Genomic DNA, 17253 nt, shown 5'->3' with positions numbered 1-17253 from the left:
TTCAAATCAGTCAGCACGCCCTTTTTTTTCTTTAGGAAATTAGCTTTTCGGATGGCATGGTCTTTAACATTCATTACTTGTTGGGAGGAATATATGAGCCTAGGTAACCTGCAGTCTAAAGAAGACAAGCTAATCTGGCCTGATTTTCACTGGGTACACTTCCTAGGCATAGCTCCAAGGTGGGCACAGGTTTGGTCTGCTGGATCTACTGCAGGTTTACGAGATTGAATTGGGATGGCAGTAAACAAAAGCACACTTGACTTTGCCTCAAGCATAGCCACATTATGTATAATTTAGGATTGGGCCTGGTACATTACAATTGTTCTGACTATAAGTATGCTCACAATCCTGCTACTCCTTGTCCAGAATGTTTGGTTATTACAATTCTTCACTTATTTATGTAAAAATCTCACCTCTGTGTAACGTTCTTAAAACCCTCCTTATTCATGCCTTATGCATGGAACAAGATGACAAAAGTTGCTGCTGTGCATTTCAGATTAAGATAAGCAAAAAGATATCACATAAAACTTGTTATTATTCACTGCCACTGTGTAATTATGCTTTGAGAATGAACTTTATTGCTCTTTGGCTCAAAGCACATCAGGGGTCAGACCCTTGCTTCAAACTTGTCTCTATGCAGGGCACGACAGGAACACCAAAGGCAGCAATGCTTTCCCACCATGGATTTGTCAACAACGCAGTCATGTACGACCACAGTTCTCCACAGCTAGAGGTGAGGTCTTTTGCTTTGATCCTCAAATTTCCAGGGTGACAGGAAAGAGGCTTTAAACAGCCGAGGAAGTTACCACCGTTCATCTTTTCTTGGTGCGGCTGCTGACAACACCAGGACAAACAGTCTTTTGTCACACGGTGAAGAAAATACTGCATGAAATTGGGGTTCCCCACGTTCTTCGAAGATAGCACCTCCTTTTTGAAGTGGGCAGGCTGGTGGAGTCAGTACATTGCTCACCAAAGCCAGCCTAAACCTTATCTCATGAGCAGTGGAAAAACCTTTGTAATTGTGTGAGCACATAAGGTATACATTTGTGTATGCTTTAAACTGATTATTTTCTAGTGGGGCAGAATCATACATTTTGCCACCAGTCTTGAGTGTAAATGGGGTGGGTGCACAGATAAGCATCTGCTTGGTCAAAAAGTCCTAGTAAATTATACGTTATCTTTGGTCCTAGCAAGCACACTCTACATCACCTTTCTCAACATCTTTTACCAGCTGTGGATTTCAGTTTGGTAATACTATACAAAACATGTAGTACTGAAGCAAAGCATGCGAACTGAACACCCAAAGTTCATTGCCTTTCTGAGCTAAAACTCTTCGTACACCATGCATGCATAATGTGTGAAGTGCAGGACGCTGTCAACAGGCTTGAGAATTGTCTGATTAAAATTATTTTAATTGTTTTGTTTAGAACTATCCATCCAACAGAAGCTGACCTGAGAACTGAAAAAAGGATGTTAAGGGAGAATTATTTCCCCCTCCTCACAAACCTCAACCCCACTGCCGTCTTGATATTGAACAGCCGTGACAGACAAGCTTTTAATCAACCAGATTTGGTTGATTAACACCTGTCCATCATTTCGAGTTGTTGATCAATTCGCTCTCGCACTACAAACGACTAGCCTCCTGGTTAGCTCAGTTGGTAGAGCGACTGCTTTGGTTAAGCGGTGGTCCCAGGTTTGTATCCTGGACCAGGACAAATTTTTCTTCAACTATGAAGTTTTTGAGGAAGATGTACAGCTTTCCTTTGTAGCCATATGGCTGCATTGAGGTGGATGTCAAACCTTCCTTAACAGACAAGCTTCCATGATGCAAAAATAGGAACCTGTTACAAGTACCACTCAGTTAGGATACCCGGCTGTTGCGCATCCTTCTCAGTGTACTGCTGTCAAATCATTGTTGGTTTGGGCCTAAGTCTTTCTACTGTGTCCATTTGTTAATCACCTTAATTATTATGAAAGCACTAATCTGATTTTCAGCCACACTTAATTCATACTGCAAGCCCACAAACCATTTTGGTTTCTGATTGCTTTTACTACTGAGAGCCGATTTGCACCGGCTGCTCCGATCAATATCACTGGGAAAAGTACGTGAAAGTTTACAGGGCATCATGACTCTTACTGGCTGTTTTTTTTTTCCTAATTTACTGACATAATTATATGCATTAAAAGTTTGTTATGCTGGCATGGCAGTTCATCAATCTGGAAACTTGCTTTACGTTGGTGGTCTCTTTACATAATCGGCACAGTTTCTAGTGCTGTCTCAGCTCCTTGGTTTAGTTGTGGCTCATGAAAACGGACCATTTTTAAGCAAATTAATAAAAAGCGATATCGCCTCAATGTGAAGTTAAGCATATACAAAAGAAAATCGTTAGTTTGAATGTCATGCATAAAGCCAGCAAGAAACATTGTTTACACCGCCCCTGAAATATGTTAATTTGGTGCGGTTGAAGCTCAAGTCATGGCATTTCATTACTGCACCTTTTATTGTGCCTAGCTACACAGCTGCTGTGACGAGGTTCAGAAATCGCTCATTTACAGTAACTTTAGATTATAATCATGATGGCCTTCAGGCTTACTTCAAAGTAATTAGTGCATGCTATATTTCATTAGTGCGGACTTCACTGCTCCTGAGCTGGAACAGGATTGATTAGAAATGCAGTCTTGCTGAGAGAGCATGTGCTTAGTTCAAATTATCAAAATGTTCAAGATAATGCAAGTTGAGGCTATGACGTTTTGCTGTGCAATGCAATAGCAGCTATTAATAAACATTGAATGTCTTGCTTTTGTCCAGACAAGCTTCACACCTTGATAATAGACAATAGTTTACCATTAGTGTGCTCAATAGTCTTTGTGCACTGCTGTGGCAAACATTAATTTTCATTAATGTGGGACATTGCAACCTGTTTCTGACATTAGTTCATGTTTTAGCCAAGTGTTCAGAAAACCATGCTAGCCGCATGAAATAGTACTATTCCAACATTGGCTCTCGTAACCAGCAGTCTAAGCTTACAAGAGTGCGTGCTATTAAGAGAACAGTGTGTTCTCAGTAAAGTGAAGCACTGCTGGAGATGTAAAAAATCCTTTTGTGGCATTTTTAAAGGCCTCCAGGATAACGTTCACTCGTATCCGAAGAAGCTGGCATGTAAATCAGCAGATTGACACAAGGTTTAAGTAACGAGGAATGCTTATGGTGCCCCGTATGTGTGATTTTAAGTGCAGAGCACTTTAGGGTCCGACTTGTCATCGTAGCCACCGCAGTCACGCGGCGTCACGCATGCAATAGAATCCCGAGGCGTCATGCACCCAAGCAGAGGCTTTGAAAAGATACCCACTTGTCCCTCGATTCAGCCTTCCAGCTAAAAGTTAAGGGGATACTTGAACAATAGGTTTACTTATGCAGAACGATTCAAAACTCCTGGAACCACTGGCACTGGTCATACATGTTCCCATTAGTTAGCGCAAAGAAAACTGCAGGTACATTTGAGGCAAAATATATGCACTTAACCAGCAGTCCCCGCGTTCATTTAGTTAAGAATGCTCGTTGCGTTGGTTTTTACGACAGTAAGCAAAAAAAAAAAAAAAAAAAAAAGTTGCCGCCGAGGAAAAAGTGACGCATTCAGAATGGTGCAGAAAGGCTCGAGCACGTGCCAGATGAAAGCAAGCACAAAAAGAACAGAACTCCCGCTCATGCAGTTCTAGGCAGAACAAAGAACAAAAGATAAAGAAAAGGATGCGAGCTGGCCCAGGAGAAAGCGTGCTAGCATTGTGAAGACAGGAAAATTGAATTGTATTGAACCAATCTCTGTTTAGTTCATCAAGAGAGGAGGGAGACAGAGAGGGTAAGAGCGTGAGGGGTGGTAGCAAAAAGCGGAGAAGGGTGCCGGAGCCCCTGTGGCGAACCACTGTGCTGCACTTCTGACAGCTTTCACGTTGAGTGGGACTGCTGTAATTTTTTATGATGCTTACACAGCACAAGAAGTGGCAGTTAAGGTTTTTAACCAGCCAGGCTTTTCGGCCTGAAAATTTGGTGTGCCTAATCTGAAGCGCACAGACTCCTGACTGAAGCTACCATGTCTTCACTTGCACAGCGAACGGTCCTATGCAATCCACTGCCTTTCTTCCACGTCTATGGCATGACCTTAGCGACATCGCTGACTGTGGTTCGAGGGCACTGTGCAGTGATCCCTTGCCCTGGTTACGACACCAAGGAGGCTCTCAAGGCCATTCACACTTACAGGTGGGTAAGTATGCCTGCCACGTACGCATGTTAGCCAGCACTTAACCGTGGCGTGTACGCTTGTCTTGTGCTCTCTCCCAGCTTGTGTTCTTGTCGTCTGCTGCTGTAGCTTGCGGTGGGAAAAAAAAAAAAAACGGAGCTTGGGGAAAGGAGATGCACACAACCTGATACTTGGCAGCATTCCTAAATTTCTCTACCAATATGTCAGTTTGTGTTCGTTGTCACCAACTTGTAAATTTTGGCCTACTTATTTGTATATCAAAGTGCACAACCAGTGCATGCTTATGGCACAAGATTATATCTTACGAAGCCCCTTACAAAGCTTAGATCACCTGAAAGGGCCATGAAAGAAGGTATCACACTCAGAGGTATCACAATCAGAGACAGAAAGTGCACATCGTGGATTGGAGGGCAAACTCTAGTGGAGGACATACTGGTACGAACCAAGAAAAAAAAGACGCATTTTGGCAAAGCACATAGTGTTAAGGATGTACAACGGATGGACAACATAGTGTGGCTACCAAGGGGTGGGAAGTGAAACTGAGAGACTTAAAAAACATGGCAGCGATAATAGATGAAGACGCTGTGGAAAAACAGTGAGTGGGCTACTCTTATGGCATTCTCTTCTATTAGCGCCGCCATGTTTTACAAGTTCTAGCTCCAACTTGCTCAGCAATCTACATTGCTATGCTGATCGAGGGAGGCAGTGGAGGCAATATTTGGGGCAAGGAATGGATTCTGCTGATGCTGGGTAGAAAGATGAGTGAAAGTCCTTGAAAGAAGCCCTTGTCTCACAGTGGTCGACCAAACAGTTTATGAGGATGAGGACAGTTATTTATGCGAGATGTGTGAAATATTGAACGTATATAATTACCGTGTTTACTCGCATAATGATCGCACTCGCGTAATGATCGCACCCCTGAAGTTTGTCGTCAAAATTCGATTTTTTTAATTTCCCGCGCAATGAACGCACCTTGAACTTGCCGCATCAGTATGTCGTATGTGTGCCAAGTCTAGCTGATGATTATCGTGCTTACATCTGCTTATTTCCCTTTCAAAACGAGCATGGCTACGTTATTGTCGCAGACTTGCCGATACTAGCGATATCGGCAAGCACGCGTTCAATATTGAAGAGGAAGAAAGTCTCACTAAATGCACATAATGTGCTCACAAGACAAAAAAAAAAATGCTCTCAGCTTAATGCGTCGGCCCCCATGTCTGTGTTGATGTCCCGCACTGCAACAGCGGCAGCCACTTATTGGTCACCCTGCTGTTACCTCGCAGCAAACTCGTTCCGGCGCGTTCCGTAATTCATGTAAACACTGCATTTCACGTCAGTTCGCAAAGCGGTGGAAGACGGTGTACGGAGTTTTTATTATTTTTTATTTATCATTTTTATGTTCATGAGACCTATCGTAAAAAATTTTGACACGCAACTTGCTCGCCTTTTCTGTGCTGAACAGTTTTTCGCGAAAAATTCACCCCGCGTAATGAACGCACCCCTAAATTTGCATCAAATTTTTGGGAAAAAAGTGCAATCATTACGCGAGTAAATACGGTAACCAGTGCTTATAAATTTGTGCACACCCTGCTTCCTTTAGCACTACCTTGTTTTCATTATTTTTTTTGTTCTTGTCTGTACCAGTTTGCTGCTGCTCTGTAAAAAGTGTTCTGTGGTCTCGTGAAGCTAAAACAGCCTCTTGTTCCACTGTTCTGTTCACCACCTTTGCTATCATATGTGGCTAAATACACAAACTTTTTGAACACAAAACACTGCTTAACTGCTCAGTTTCAGCTTTAATTAATGAGGTAAATATTCTGTTATTCTTTAGAAGTGACACATGCCCACGTAGTAGCATAGACCCGCAGTGGGGGATTGGTAAATGAATTATAAGGAATGCCAGCCTGTTCACTGAACGCTAAGCAGCAGGTACCCACTATTGAATAGGTATTGGACTATAAGCAGGAATGTATGCTGCTTTTTCGTTATACTTCATGGTTGGCACAGCCAAAATGTCTTTTGAATTTTTTTCTTAATATATTTGTACTGTGTGATGGTTGTGCACAATTGCCCATCAAAAAACTTGTTAATGTTGCCTCAGAGAGAGGGCACTGATGTCAGGTAGTGAGGCCTAGAACTCTGCCTTGTTGGACAACGTTCTTTCTCAAACATAACCTCGGTGAAAAAATCCACAGGAGGGCGCTTATCAATGGCAAAAATGGTATGCTTTGACGAAATAAGACAGATGCTGTTGCCACCACCACCACCATCATCATCATCATTGTTGTTATGGCTATCGTCATCATCAATCCCAAGAGGCTGAGCTCCTGTCAGAAAAATCCTGGATCCAATCTTGGCTGCGACTATACTAGGCTCACATCAATTCCATTTTCTGGATGGAGATCACAGATTTTTGTTTAAATCATCAAAATGAATATATTTAGTAATTACACATATACATAGTGAGTTCTTGGCCTGAGCCTTGTCCCTCAGTCATTGTTATTGCACTTTTGGTTGTGCCATGATGTGTGATGTGGTGTAAATTTCTTTGTGCCTGACCCAAGCCATTTACACCTTTGCTGGGATCACTTTATACGTGGAGTCACGTTGAAGGAAGCTACTATATGACATGGGTCTGATTGCAGTAGATGATGCAGCTTAGAAAATTGTCGTATGTACTCTACCAGGATTCTCACAATTGTTTTGCCACCCCATGTAATATCAGTTCATTATCTTGAAAAGAGTTGCTTTAATTAAACTAGCAATAAACAGTTTTATCCCAGGTAGCTGGAGTGTAACACATGTTTGATGTCGTATGCGCGACACTTAAAAGTTTTTACCCACAGAGACATCTGGACCCATGTTAGTGATAAATTAGTGAGAATCGTAGTGAGAATCCCCAGATTTAGTGAGGCTATACTTTCACACAAGGCATACTTTGAACTAAATGTGTGAAGGAAACTGGGCATACATCTTGAACGTTGACCCCAAATAGATATGATTGAGTAATGAAGCGAAGTCATCATGTCACGTGCGAACCATGGATTAATTGTAGCACTTGATGCTATCCTGTGATGTGAGGTTTCAAGATAGTGCTATTACCAAGCACAATGCACAGTGCCTAGAGTGCTCAAAGCCTCATTCTTAGTTCAACAGAGCTTATTCATAATGCCTGCCTAGCTTTTATCAGATCTCTTGTTTTTAAATTCTTTTTGTAGTTTTATGTTCCTTGAGTCAAATAGTTGGCAGCTTCTAGTTAGAAAAACGTCTAAAAAACATTTGTTTTTCTGCGCCAAATTTTGTTTAATTCTTCAGTGTGTTATTTGATTTTGCAGCCACATAGATGAAGGTGTACGCTCATTTTTGCTCACCGATTTATTTGCTCGTGTGATACTAATGGTTCACTTGCCACAGGGTTAACTGAGCTTGTAGAGCGAATGTTCAGAGCTGGTAGTGATCCCAAGTTTAAGCCCCGAACGTGACATATTTTCCTGTATAGTTATTCTTTGTAGCTGCTGCCTGGCTGCATTAGGGCAAATGACAATTTTTTCTTTGCGCTGTAAAGTTTCAAAAAGTTTTCGGTTTGCTCATAATTGTCTTCTTGGTGCTGAATGGGAAGCATTGAAATGTAAGCATCTTGTAACTTCGTGGCATTCAAGTGTGTGGTGCATGAAAAACGATGCACTTCTTTCTTTGCATGAATGATCGGTTTAATTGATTATTTTTGTTTCAAAATTTAAGTTTCTAACCTAGTGTGCAGTGAAATTTGTTCGTAAATGCTGCCTGTGTTGCATTTGTGCCGCGAAAAGCCATGGCTGCAGCCATCATCAGCTGAGCTGTCTTGCTTTACAGGTGTTCAGATGTGGCTGGAGCACCTACCATGATTTCAGACATGATCAACCATCCTGACTTTCAAAAACTTGACCTTTCCTGTGTTAGAAAAGGTGGGAAAGTTGTGCATTTGTATACGCAAAAACTTTTTTCTTTTATCTTGCAATACATGTGCTCTTTCTTTATATGCATGTTCTGTAGAGATGCTACATCTGTACTCTTACACAGACCACTTCCCCTTGAACAAATGATGGGATGTTAAGCAAATTGTTGCTTTATTTTTTTTTGCCCGTACAGTTGTAATGGGAGGCAGTGTGGTGACGCCGGAAATAAGAAAGGTGGCTCGTGAAAAATTCAACGCCGACGTATGGGTGAGTACGCTAGCAAATGTGACCATCACCACATGCTACCTAGACAAAACAACTCAAGCATGAAATTCGCAGATGAGTCATAATTTGCACTTTGTATATATATATATATATTTGAAATTTGGATTAGCCTAGACGTGTTCTGGGGGCTGTAATTGCATTGTTGAGTTCAAAGCAAATAAAACAATGCTCTAGCCACATAAACAAAAGAAGACAGCAGTGTAGGGGCCTCACATTGGCTATACAGCCAACTGTACAGCATGCTGTGGAGGTGCTACAGTTAGCTTTACTCAAAGGGTGCCTCTCTGCAGCAGTAAGTGGCTGTATTCATGCCCTCGCTGTTCTCATTGAACTTGAAATATTGTTTTTGGCAAGCTAAATTCTGCTATGCTTATTCACTAGGTTGGCTACGGAGCTACAGAGACAACTACAGTAGCCACAGTTATAACCGAAAAGGATCCTGAGAGCAAGCAGTCCACAACAGTGGGGCGACCAATGGGCTATGTTGAGGTAGGCCACAATTGTAGCATACTTTTTGATATTAGTATATTGAAAAGCATTTGTACAGAGTGTATGATGCTAGCTTTGTTAATGTGGTGTAACAGCAAGACCCTATAAGGATGCATAGTTTTAAAAAAATTGTATATTTCGGGTTTGTTTTTACTGACATGCGTATAGCATATTTAGGAACTTTTGTTGTTTGTGGCCTTTCCAAAAATAGCTGCACATGGTTGTTAACTTGTTAACTATTGCAGCTGTTGAAAACAACCATGGTCAATATGTTATCATGTCCGTTACATTGCATTATTAGACACTAAATTCTTTTTCCTCTCTTCAAAATGATTAAATAGTTTTTTGAAAATTGGAAATACAATGCTTAATTATTACTAATGATAAGACAAGAATAAAATTGATGTTGATATTGCAGCTTTGGTGTGTCATAGGAAAGCAACCTACCAGATGTCTGGTGTATACTATGCCTGTTGTTAATCGCGTTGCTCTTGTGGTGCAGATTAAAATAGCAGACCCGGTTACTGGCAAGGAAAGCCCAGTCAACGAACCGGGAGAGGTCTGGGTTCGAGGTTTTAACATCTTCATTGGCTACTACAATGACGAGGAGAAAACACGAGAAGCCAAGGCGTCCTGCGGATGGTACAAGACAGGGTAGGCTTTATTTCCTACAGTTTCACTTCTGATAAAATTTCTGTGCCTGGCACAGAGAATTGAAATGCTGTGCCCCACCAAAAAAAACCCGCCCATTCGATGTAAACAACACAGACAGACAGACAGTATCTCCTCTGTGCTTGTTCCTTGTGCTCTGTCTAGTTAGTTAATTGGATATATATTTAATTCATCAGTGTGAGCAAATCTCGGCATTTGGTTTGTTGGTAGTTAAGTATTAGGCAAAAAGTAGACTGAATAGTGCATAGATAGCACAAAAAATGCAGGGAACATACAGGTGGAAAGACAAGCAGTGTTAGGGTGCCCCGTTATGCCTGTGTTTTCTTCCTTTTTTTTGGCCCTGTCTAAGTGCCATTTAGAACACCTTCTTCTACCTTATTTTTACTTAACTTTTTATATTGCGGTTATGGTCCAAGTCATAACTATCCTCAGAAATGCCAAATTAAAAGTGTTTGCATCAAGATGCTTTTTCCCCTGGAAAGTATAACAAAATACTGTTGGGCTATGCAGTCACAGATTGGGACAGCAGTGCTAACAAACATGTGGGCATTAGAATCAGTTTTTTCCCCATTTGTGATGGCCTCAATGCACCGGCTATACCAAGGAATTGGCAAAGTTTGCAGTGATAAGAAAATAATAGATTTATTCACCTATAAAACCTGCTAGTGGAAGAGCGCAGTGATGGAATCGAAAAACACCATGATGGCCGTGACTACTTTAATGATACTGGAAATGTAGTAGTAAAGGTGTCCCTGATCACCAGCCCTTGTAAAATTGTTTTTGGACAAAGCTGTTAGTGGTATTCGGGCTATAATCTTTCATGTCCATCGCTATGGTCCATTTAGACAGAAAAACAGCCTACAATAAAAAAAAATAAAAAAAAATTCTTTCTCAATTTGGCCCAAGGAGCAGGCTACCCAGGATTTTTTTTCTTGAAGAAGAGGGGAGTTGTCATGCCTCTTTTCTAGTGTAGAAAATTTTGGCACTGGCTTAGTATTTGATAGTCGTTCATTAAGAGTAGTGGATGGCTTGGTCAATTACTTTTTCATTGTTGGTGCTTGAGCAGGTTAGTTTCCCCATACTGGATTCACAGCGCAACAAACAGGGAAGGCGAGACACACAGGCGCTGCATGTGTCTCACCTTCCCTTCATCCTTGTTTGTTGCGCTGTAAATTCAAGAATGTTTTTCGATATTCGTTTGAAAGCTACTAGGACCTGGCCTTTGTGCAAATTTAATTAGTCATTTTGTGCTATCAGTGGGCACACTGCAGCCATTGAGGTGCAGAAAAGCTTTGTGTGACTCTCTCGTTACTAAGAAAAAAATAGAAAAGACAAATGTTTGCAACGTGCATTCTACCTACTTCTGGTTCAATGCTGTTGTCTTGCTCTCCAGTGACATGGGCACAATTGACGAAGATGGTTACTTGAGCATCATCGGACGGCTGAAAGACATGGTCATCAGAGGAGGAGAAAACATCTACCCAATCGAGATTGAGCTGGTGCTCGAACTTCACCCTGCAATCCAGGAGTGCCATGTACGATGCTTTCCTCACTCTCCGCTCCTCTTCCAGACTCAATTTTTAATGCGGCATTGGTGCAAAACGTTGCAGGTAATTGGGGTGCCAGATCAACGGATGGGTGAGGAGCTGTGTGCATGGGTTTTGCTTGAGCCAGGAGCAAAAGTCACCGATGCTGAGCTTCAGCAGTACTGTGAAGGCAAGGTAAATGCGCATTTTGCTTTCTTTTTACACAATGTTACCTGTTTGTCTCTTGCTGCGGTAGCAGTGTCCAGATTTTTAAATCTTTTCATGCTGAGGGAAGTCTATGCTGTTAAAACAAAGTTGGTGGGGCAGCCATAATGCTTTATTGTGACCACTGTTATATTATAGGCATTGCCTATGTCTACCGCCATAATCACAAATAAGAACTAATAAAGTTATACGTACTTCATTATACTGTTCATTTGTTTGTGGCACACTTTGTTGTAATGACGCTTAACTATAGTTATTTTTTCCTCTGTGCATAATCTTCCTGCTGTTTAGATACCATCAGTATGTATATACTGTTTGAGTGTGCTTCTGTTTAATGGAACCTAGCATTAAAAAAAAAACTCTTGTGGTAATGCTGCTCAACTTTCTTTTGGATGTTGGGAGCCCCTAAAAAGTAAATACAAAATAATCTGTGTTTTCTCAGAAGCAGCTTTTTGACGGACTAGTCATATGCAGCAAAAAGTTCAGCCACATTAAATAAGATAAACATTTTGGCTTTTCGCCATGCCGTGTACTGTGCTCTTGCTTCATCCTCTGGTCTTCACATACCTCTCAGTCAGTCACTTTTGGGCCGGCCTGCTCAGTGCTTGGAAGAAGCTGGACCATGGCAGCCTGTGTGGTGACAAACCCATTGAATGAAGGGGGGCACACCATGTGTTTGCCTTTAGGCAGTTGTCAAGGTAGTTGCATCTGTCAATGTAGCGGTGGGGTAGGGGGTAGGTGGAAATATTTTTGCGCCACATGGAGTGTGGCAGGGTGGTCACTGTAAAGTCAAAGAAACATCTGTCGCATCGACTTTTCAAAGAAACAATGAATGCAACTGTGTGAAATTTCCGTGTGTCTATAGGGGGTTTCTCCACACTTTACATAAAATGTGCCAAATTCAAACAACCAACATCCATACAAGCCGGGCTAGATGGAAAGTATTTATTGTGATTAGCACGACGAAATGATGAACACAAGCAGGAGTTTAAACAGCTGAATAAGTGCATTCTTCCAACTGATTTTAATGGCCCCCTCCATTTTGTAAGCTTCGTACTGCAGTGTTCGTCATAATGATTTCAGACGACCAGTAGGTTGAGTGCACCGTTTAAAATCATGCATGCAGGTGCCCTCCCACAATGGATGTCAGCATCACACGTCAGGTGCCTGCAGACTCAGTCATAAGTGTTATAACTTATGCTGCAATTTCATTCTGCTCTGGCACCTCAGAAAGTTTCAGTCAAATGTCATCAAATGTTATTCATTCAAGAAACCTTTATAGAATGTCTTGCATATTTTATATGCAGTACAACTTTGTAATCTTGTGTTCATTATTTAATCTCAGCTAATTACTGATTTGATCAAAGTGTAAGGAATGCATAAAGTACTACAAATTGCCACAAATGATTATTAGTTAAGTACTTTGTCGCAAGAAAACTGCGATTTTAAAATTTTAAAGGTTTTTTGCCTTTTATGTCCACACATATCCACCCACAAAAGCACCGAAACCAGAGAGAGAGAGAGAGAGGGAGAGGGAAAGGATTCACTAATGGATGTATGTAAATATGTATATTTGAAAATTCAGCTGGTCGACATTTAGTGATAATTTATGTTTTATGCTGCACAAAGCCTGATCGATAAGCCCTTAAATTTGGAGCTGCAACCTGTATTGGGGATGATTTCAATGCTAGTACAAGATTCAACCTTAAAAGTGCACATAGGCTCTGCCTGTATGCTACTAGTAAAATAGCACGGCACAGTTAATTTTATGTCCATGAGAATTATCTATACTGCCCTTACCATCAGAACATATTGTGAGAAGGCATGAAGCACCATGACAAGCATGAAAAATTGTTTGTATGTTCCTTTGTATTCACCTACACAGCACCAACCAGTTCAAAAGGTGATGCACTCTACCACCATTCATTTCAGCAGTGCAGTCAATAGTGCCTTAAAGGGACACTGAAGTGAATTTGTCAAGCTCCCGTTTTTGCTTGCACTGCGTAGACTGGCTCAAATTAGCTCACTTTTCATCGTTTATCCGGTTGACAAATCGGTAATTATTTTACAAAGCGCGAAAGAAGAAAAACTACCATGCGCGGTTTGCGGCGGCCGCACCAACTAAGTCTGTGACGTTGGGAGGAGGGGCACCGTGATTGGACGATGCCCAAGGTTAGCAATCACACAAGTTTCGGTTTCGGTTCTGTAAAACATAACCAATGGCTTTGTTGGATGGGCATTCTCAATATCTCAGTACTCATCGTACCGCGCTTCTGCCATGTTGTCGGCTGTAAAATGCACAAGATAAGCCTCCCAGGACGGCTTGTAGTCGTAGCATTCACTAGCCGAGACCTACGCAGTGCATGAACGCCCTCCGCGTACCCGCAGACGCCCAAATGTCATGCGCTTTTCCCCCATATTTGGAGCTTGCCTCCCTCATGCCTGTATCGTAAAAAGCGTGTTCGCACCAGGCCAAGGGTCTGTTCATTCTGGCCTGTGCCCACTGCCTGCAAGCAGTCGGTGCTTATGGCAACAGCACGCCAACGAGAACTCGCTAGCGCGCCAGTGCTAGCCTGCGCGCGTTTTGTGAACTAGTTCGTGTAGCCATGAACGTTGCGGCCCAAAAAAGGTGAACTAAATATAGAAAACATCGGCGGAAAACAAAAAAGTTATCTTACAAAAAAAAAAGCACGTACCCGCGGGGATTCGAACTCGTGACTCGCAAAACATTCGCGGTGACATACCTAGCCCCCCAGACCGCTAGGCCACGGAGCTCTTTTTTTTTTTTTTTTTAATTACATGGGAAAATACGCTCGGACGTTGCAGTACGACGAATACAAGCAAACAAAATTATACCCTGAAGTTATGAGAAGCAAATATACATCAAAATTCAGGCAAACACACACAAGCGTTCAAAAGAGGGAACCAGTCAGGTGGTTGATCAAGCGAACTATACACACCCACTATGTACAAATGCCACAGTTTCTCGGAAATAAGACTTAGTTGATCTTGGTGGCTCAGCATGCCTATCACATAAGCGGCATCGCCACAGACTGTACAAACCAATCAACACGAACATGTCATAAGGTGGCTCACCAGGATAGTCGAATGGCAAAAATCGGATAGAGAAAGGCGTAATATTCATGTCTTTTTTGAGCGTTCGCTGTAGAATGTCCCAGAAAAAGACAGCATCTCTGCAGTCTACAAAGCAGTGATCAATTGTCTCTGGTCGAGTACAGAGCCGACAGTCTGTCGACCAAGCTATAAACAGACCCCGATATCTTTCATCCAAGTTTTAACAGGGAGCGTGCCAGTGTGTAATTTGAAGAAAAATGTTTTAACACCTGGCGGAACACACATTTTACACACTCTATTGAGGACATCCTGGTACGGACACTGTAGGTACAGAACACGATATAGCTAGACCACGGAGCGGGACGCGAATGCTTTGCTAATATAGGGTATATATTGTACAACCGGTTTACACTTTTATTTAGTTTTGGCATTTCAAGCCGCTTATGTGACTATTTGTTGTACTGCGATCGTGCAGTAAGCGTCGCCCAAGTTTCCACAGTAGCTCACGTCTAGCAATTGCATTTCGTAGACGGAAAAGCGTTCGCAGATGCGTAGTCGTGCTGCTGACCGCTGTGCTTGTTCGCCCAGCGCAAAAAAGTGCTTCCCGCGCCCTAGTTTTACGCTGTACGGTAAAAATATCAGTTGATTTTATTTGCTTAGTACCTATATTGACTTCGCTGACTCTTCTCCCGCCTTCAAGAGGCCTTATATTTTCCTACTGGCGTACCATTCAGCGAAGCGTCGCATGTGCGCTTGTGTGAAGCGACCTTGACTTGGAGCTAGATACAGTGTACAAACAAACCAAGTAAAGAAAGGCACATTCTTCCATTCCCAAACGTGTCCTGGCTTCGTTTCAACTAAGCGAACGAATTGCGACCAAGCAATTTTTTTTTAACCTCCTTGATTGCGACGCCCCGCCGGCGGCCGGCGGACGAAACGCTGGGCCGACTGACTCTGTCGGCTGGGGAGCCGTGCAGTAGCGCAGCCGTGGCGCAGCCAATTGCCAGCTCATCCCCTCCTGACGTCACACGAAAACGCCACAGAAAATGGGCGAGCGTAAAGAGAGGAGGACAGCATTTTCGAATTAGTTTTTCTACTAAATAAAATCGCGTAAACGCGCCTAGAGTGGTCGAAACATGGCCTGGGGACTCCGGACTACAATTTGCGCTAGTAATCCCGCAATGTTTACATATCACTTCAGTGTCCCTTTAACTCCACTGTTCAATCGCCCAGGCGATTGAACAGTGAACTTTGAACTTTCCTTTCCTTGCCAGCAAGGGAGGTGCAGAAGCACATAAAAAGTGCCGGGTCGATTCTGCATGTTGGAAGTTGGTCGCATATTGAATGGCTATAAACGTTTTTGGACCAAGAAGGTCGAATTAATTGAACAGATTTAGAGTTTGGCATGCTTTAATTGGAAGCTTACCCCCTTGATGTTTTCTCTCTTTCTTTCTTTCTTTGTAGTTGAGCCGCTTCAAGATCCCCAGATATTTTCTTTATGAGGAGGACTATCCGAAGACAGCCATAGGCAAGGCGCAGAAGAACAAGATGCGTGACATTGCTGCAAAAAAGTTAGGCTTGTGAGTGGGTGTCCAGCCATGTGGTGACCACCTCGAATGCCTTGTGATTTCCTCTCGTTGTGGGCCTCTGATTGCTACTGATCCTTTAATGGAGGCCGAAGAGTGATGTCATTTTTCCTGCCATGGGAATGGTAAAGAGGCATCAGCGGAAGAAATTTATGTAAATTCACGAGAGTGTGATGACCACGTTAAGACAACATGCTGTGGTAACGAAGAGCATTTTCATGTGCACAAATTTTTCCTGCTGGTGTGTGAAACCTTGCAATTGATATTTCGCAGAATGGCTATGGATGCTTGAATCATATGAAGTCTGAACAGCCAACATAAAGAAGAGTGCCGTAACAACATTGTGTTTATAGCCTACTTCACCTTGTAAAAAAAAAAAAAAGAGGAAAGTTATAGAGTATTCCTCTTGTGCGCACAAAGTTTGTGTGTGCAGATGCAGCGAGCTTTGTTGCCTCAGGTGAATGCACCATTTTTCCTTGTCAGGTGCAGCCAAAATTTAAGCAGCATTCATTGCATTACGTGCAGTAGCATTGTGTTTTACTTGCAAGCTAGCGCCATCATCATCTTGCTATCCTATTTGTGTTGTTCATTACCGCTCATAGCTATGCAGTTTTGTTGTGCTTAAGCATGCTAATTGCACTATTGCTATGCTCCCAACCACACAGAAAAGACTTATAAATAAACAAACATTTTCCCAGTCCCAGTCCAGTCACGCCATCTTTCTGAGCCTCGTGATGTTAAGTAAGCTCTGTAAAAAGTCTGAATTGACTGATGCAGAGCGCACTGATTTGAATAAGTGAACATTAGGCACTGGAGAAAAATTGGCAAGACTGCAGAGGCAGTTCTAATAATCGGCAGTTATAAATTAAGGGGATTCTACTGTAATGAAAATTCACTACTATATAGTTACACTTCAACACGGCGTCCATAGAAATTTTCCCTAGGTGGGGAACCATATATGGGGTACCTAGTGAAGGGAGAAATGCCAAACTGTTGCCCCTGAAAGAATGGCCGCCATCCTGCCCATCGAAAATGGGTGTCGAGCAAAGCTGTCGTGAACCACTACACATGCTGATGGTTGAGGGCATAAAATGTCTTAATACTCTAGAGTAATGGTAGTGATAATCGCTTTATGGTCACTGTGGTGGACCGTGATTGGTTCGCGACTATTTTAGCTACATTTATGGCCAAGACCAAACCTAAC

At 42.3% G+C, this 17253-nt stretch overlaps 1 protein-coding gene across 1 annotated transcript in view; it reads left to right on the top strand.

The window, feature by feature from the left end:
- Positions 1 to 16752, top strand: part of LOC144154991 (medium-chain acyl-CoA ligase ACSF2, mitochondrial-like) — a 70787-nt gene extending 54035 nt beyond the window's left edge. Inside the window, exons 8-16 of the mRNA XM_077686159.1 lie at positions 641 to 733; positions 4107 to 4255; positions 8109 to 8200; positions 8385 to 8458; positions 8858 to 8965; positions 9468 to 9619; positions 11031 to 11172; positions 11248 to 11358; positions 15928 to 16752. Of these exons, the coding sequence (XP_077542285.1) occupies positions 641 to 733; positions 4107 to 4255; positions 8109 to 8200; positions 8385 to 8458; positions 8858 to 8965; positions 9468 to 9619; positions 11031 to 11172; positions 11248 to 11358; positions 15928 to 16047 (1041 nt within the window). The 3' untranslated portion in view covers positions 16048 to 16752. The remainder of the gene's footprint in view (positions 1 to 640; positions 734 to 4106; positions 4256 to 8108; positions 8201 to 8384; positions 8459 to 8857; positions 8966 to 9467; positions 9620 to 11030; positions 11173 to 11247; positions 11359 to 15927) is intronic.
- The last annotated feature ends 501 nt before the right edge of the window (positions 16753 to 17253 follow it).

The sequence above is a fragment of the Haemaphysalis longicornis genome, unplaced genomic scaffold, assembly GCF_048455015.1.
Source record: "Haemaphysalis longicornis isolate Haplotype H1 unplaced genomic scaffold, Haemaphysalis longicornis Haplotype H1 scaffold_1, whole genome shotgun sequence".
In the NCBI taxonomy this organism is placed as follows: Eukaryota; Metazoa; Arthropoda; class Arachnida; order Ixodida; family Ixodidae; genus Haemaphysalis; species Haemaphysalis longicornis.
Note: the sequence above shows the minus strand (reverse complement) of the source record. Positions and strands in the feature narration are given on the sequence as shown.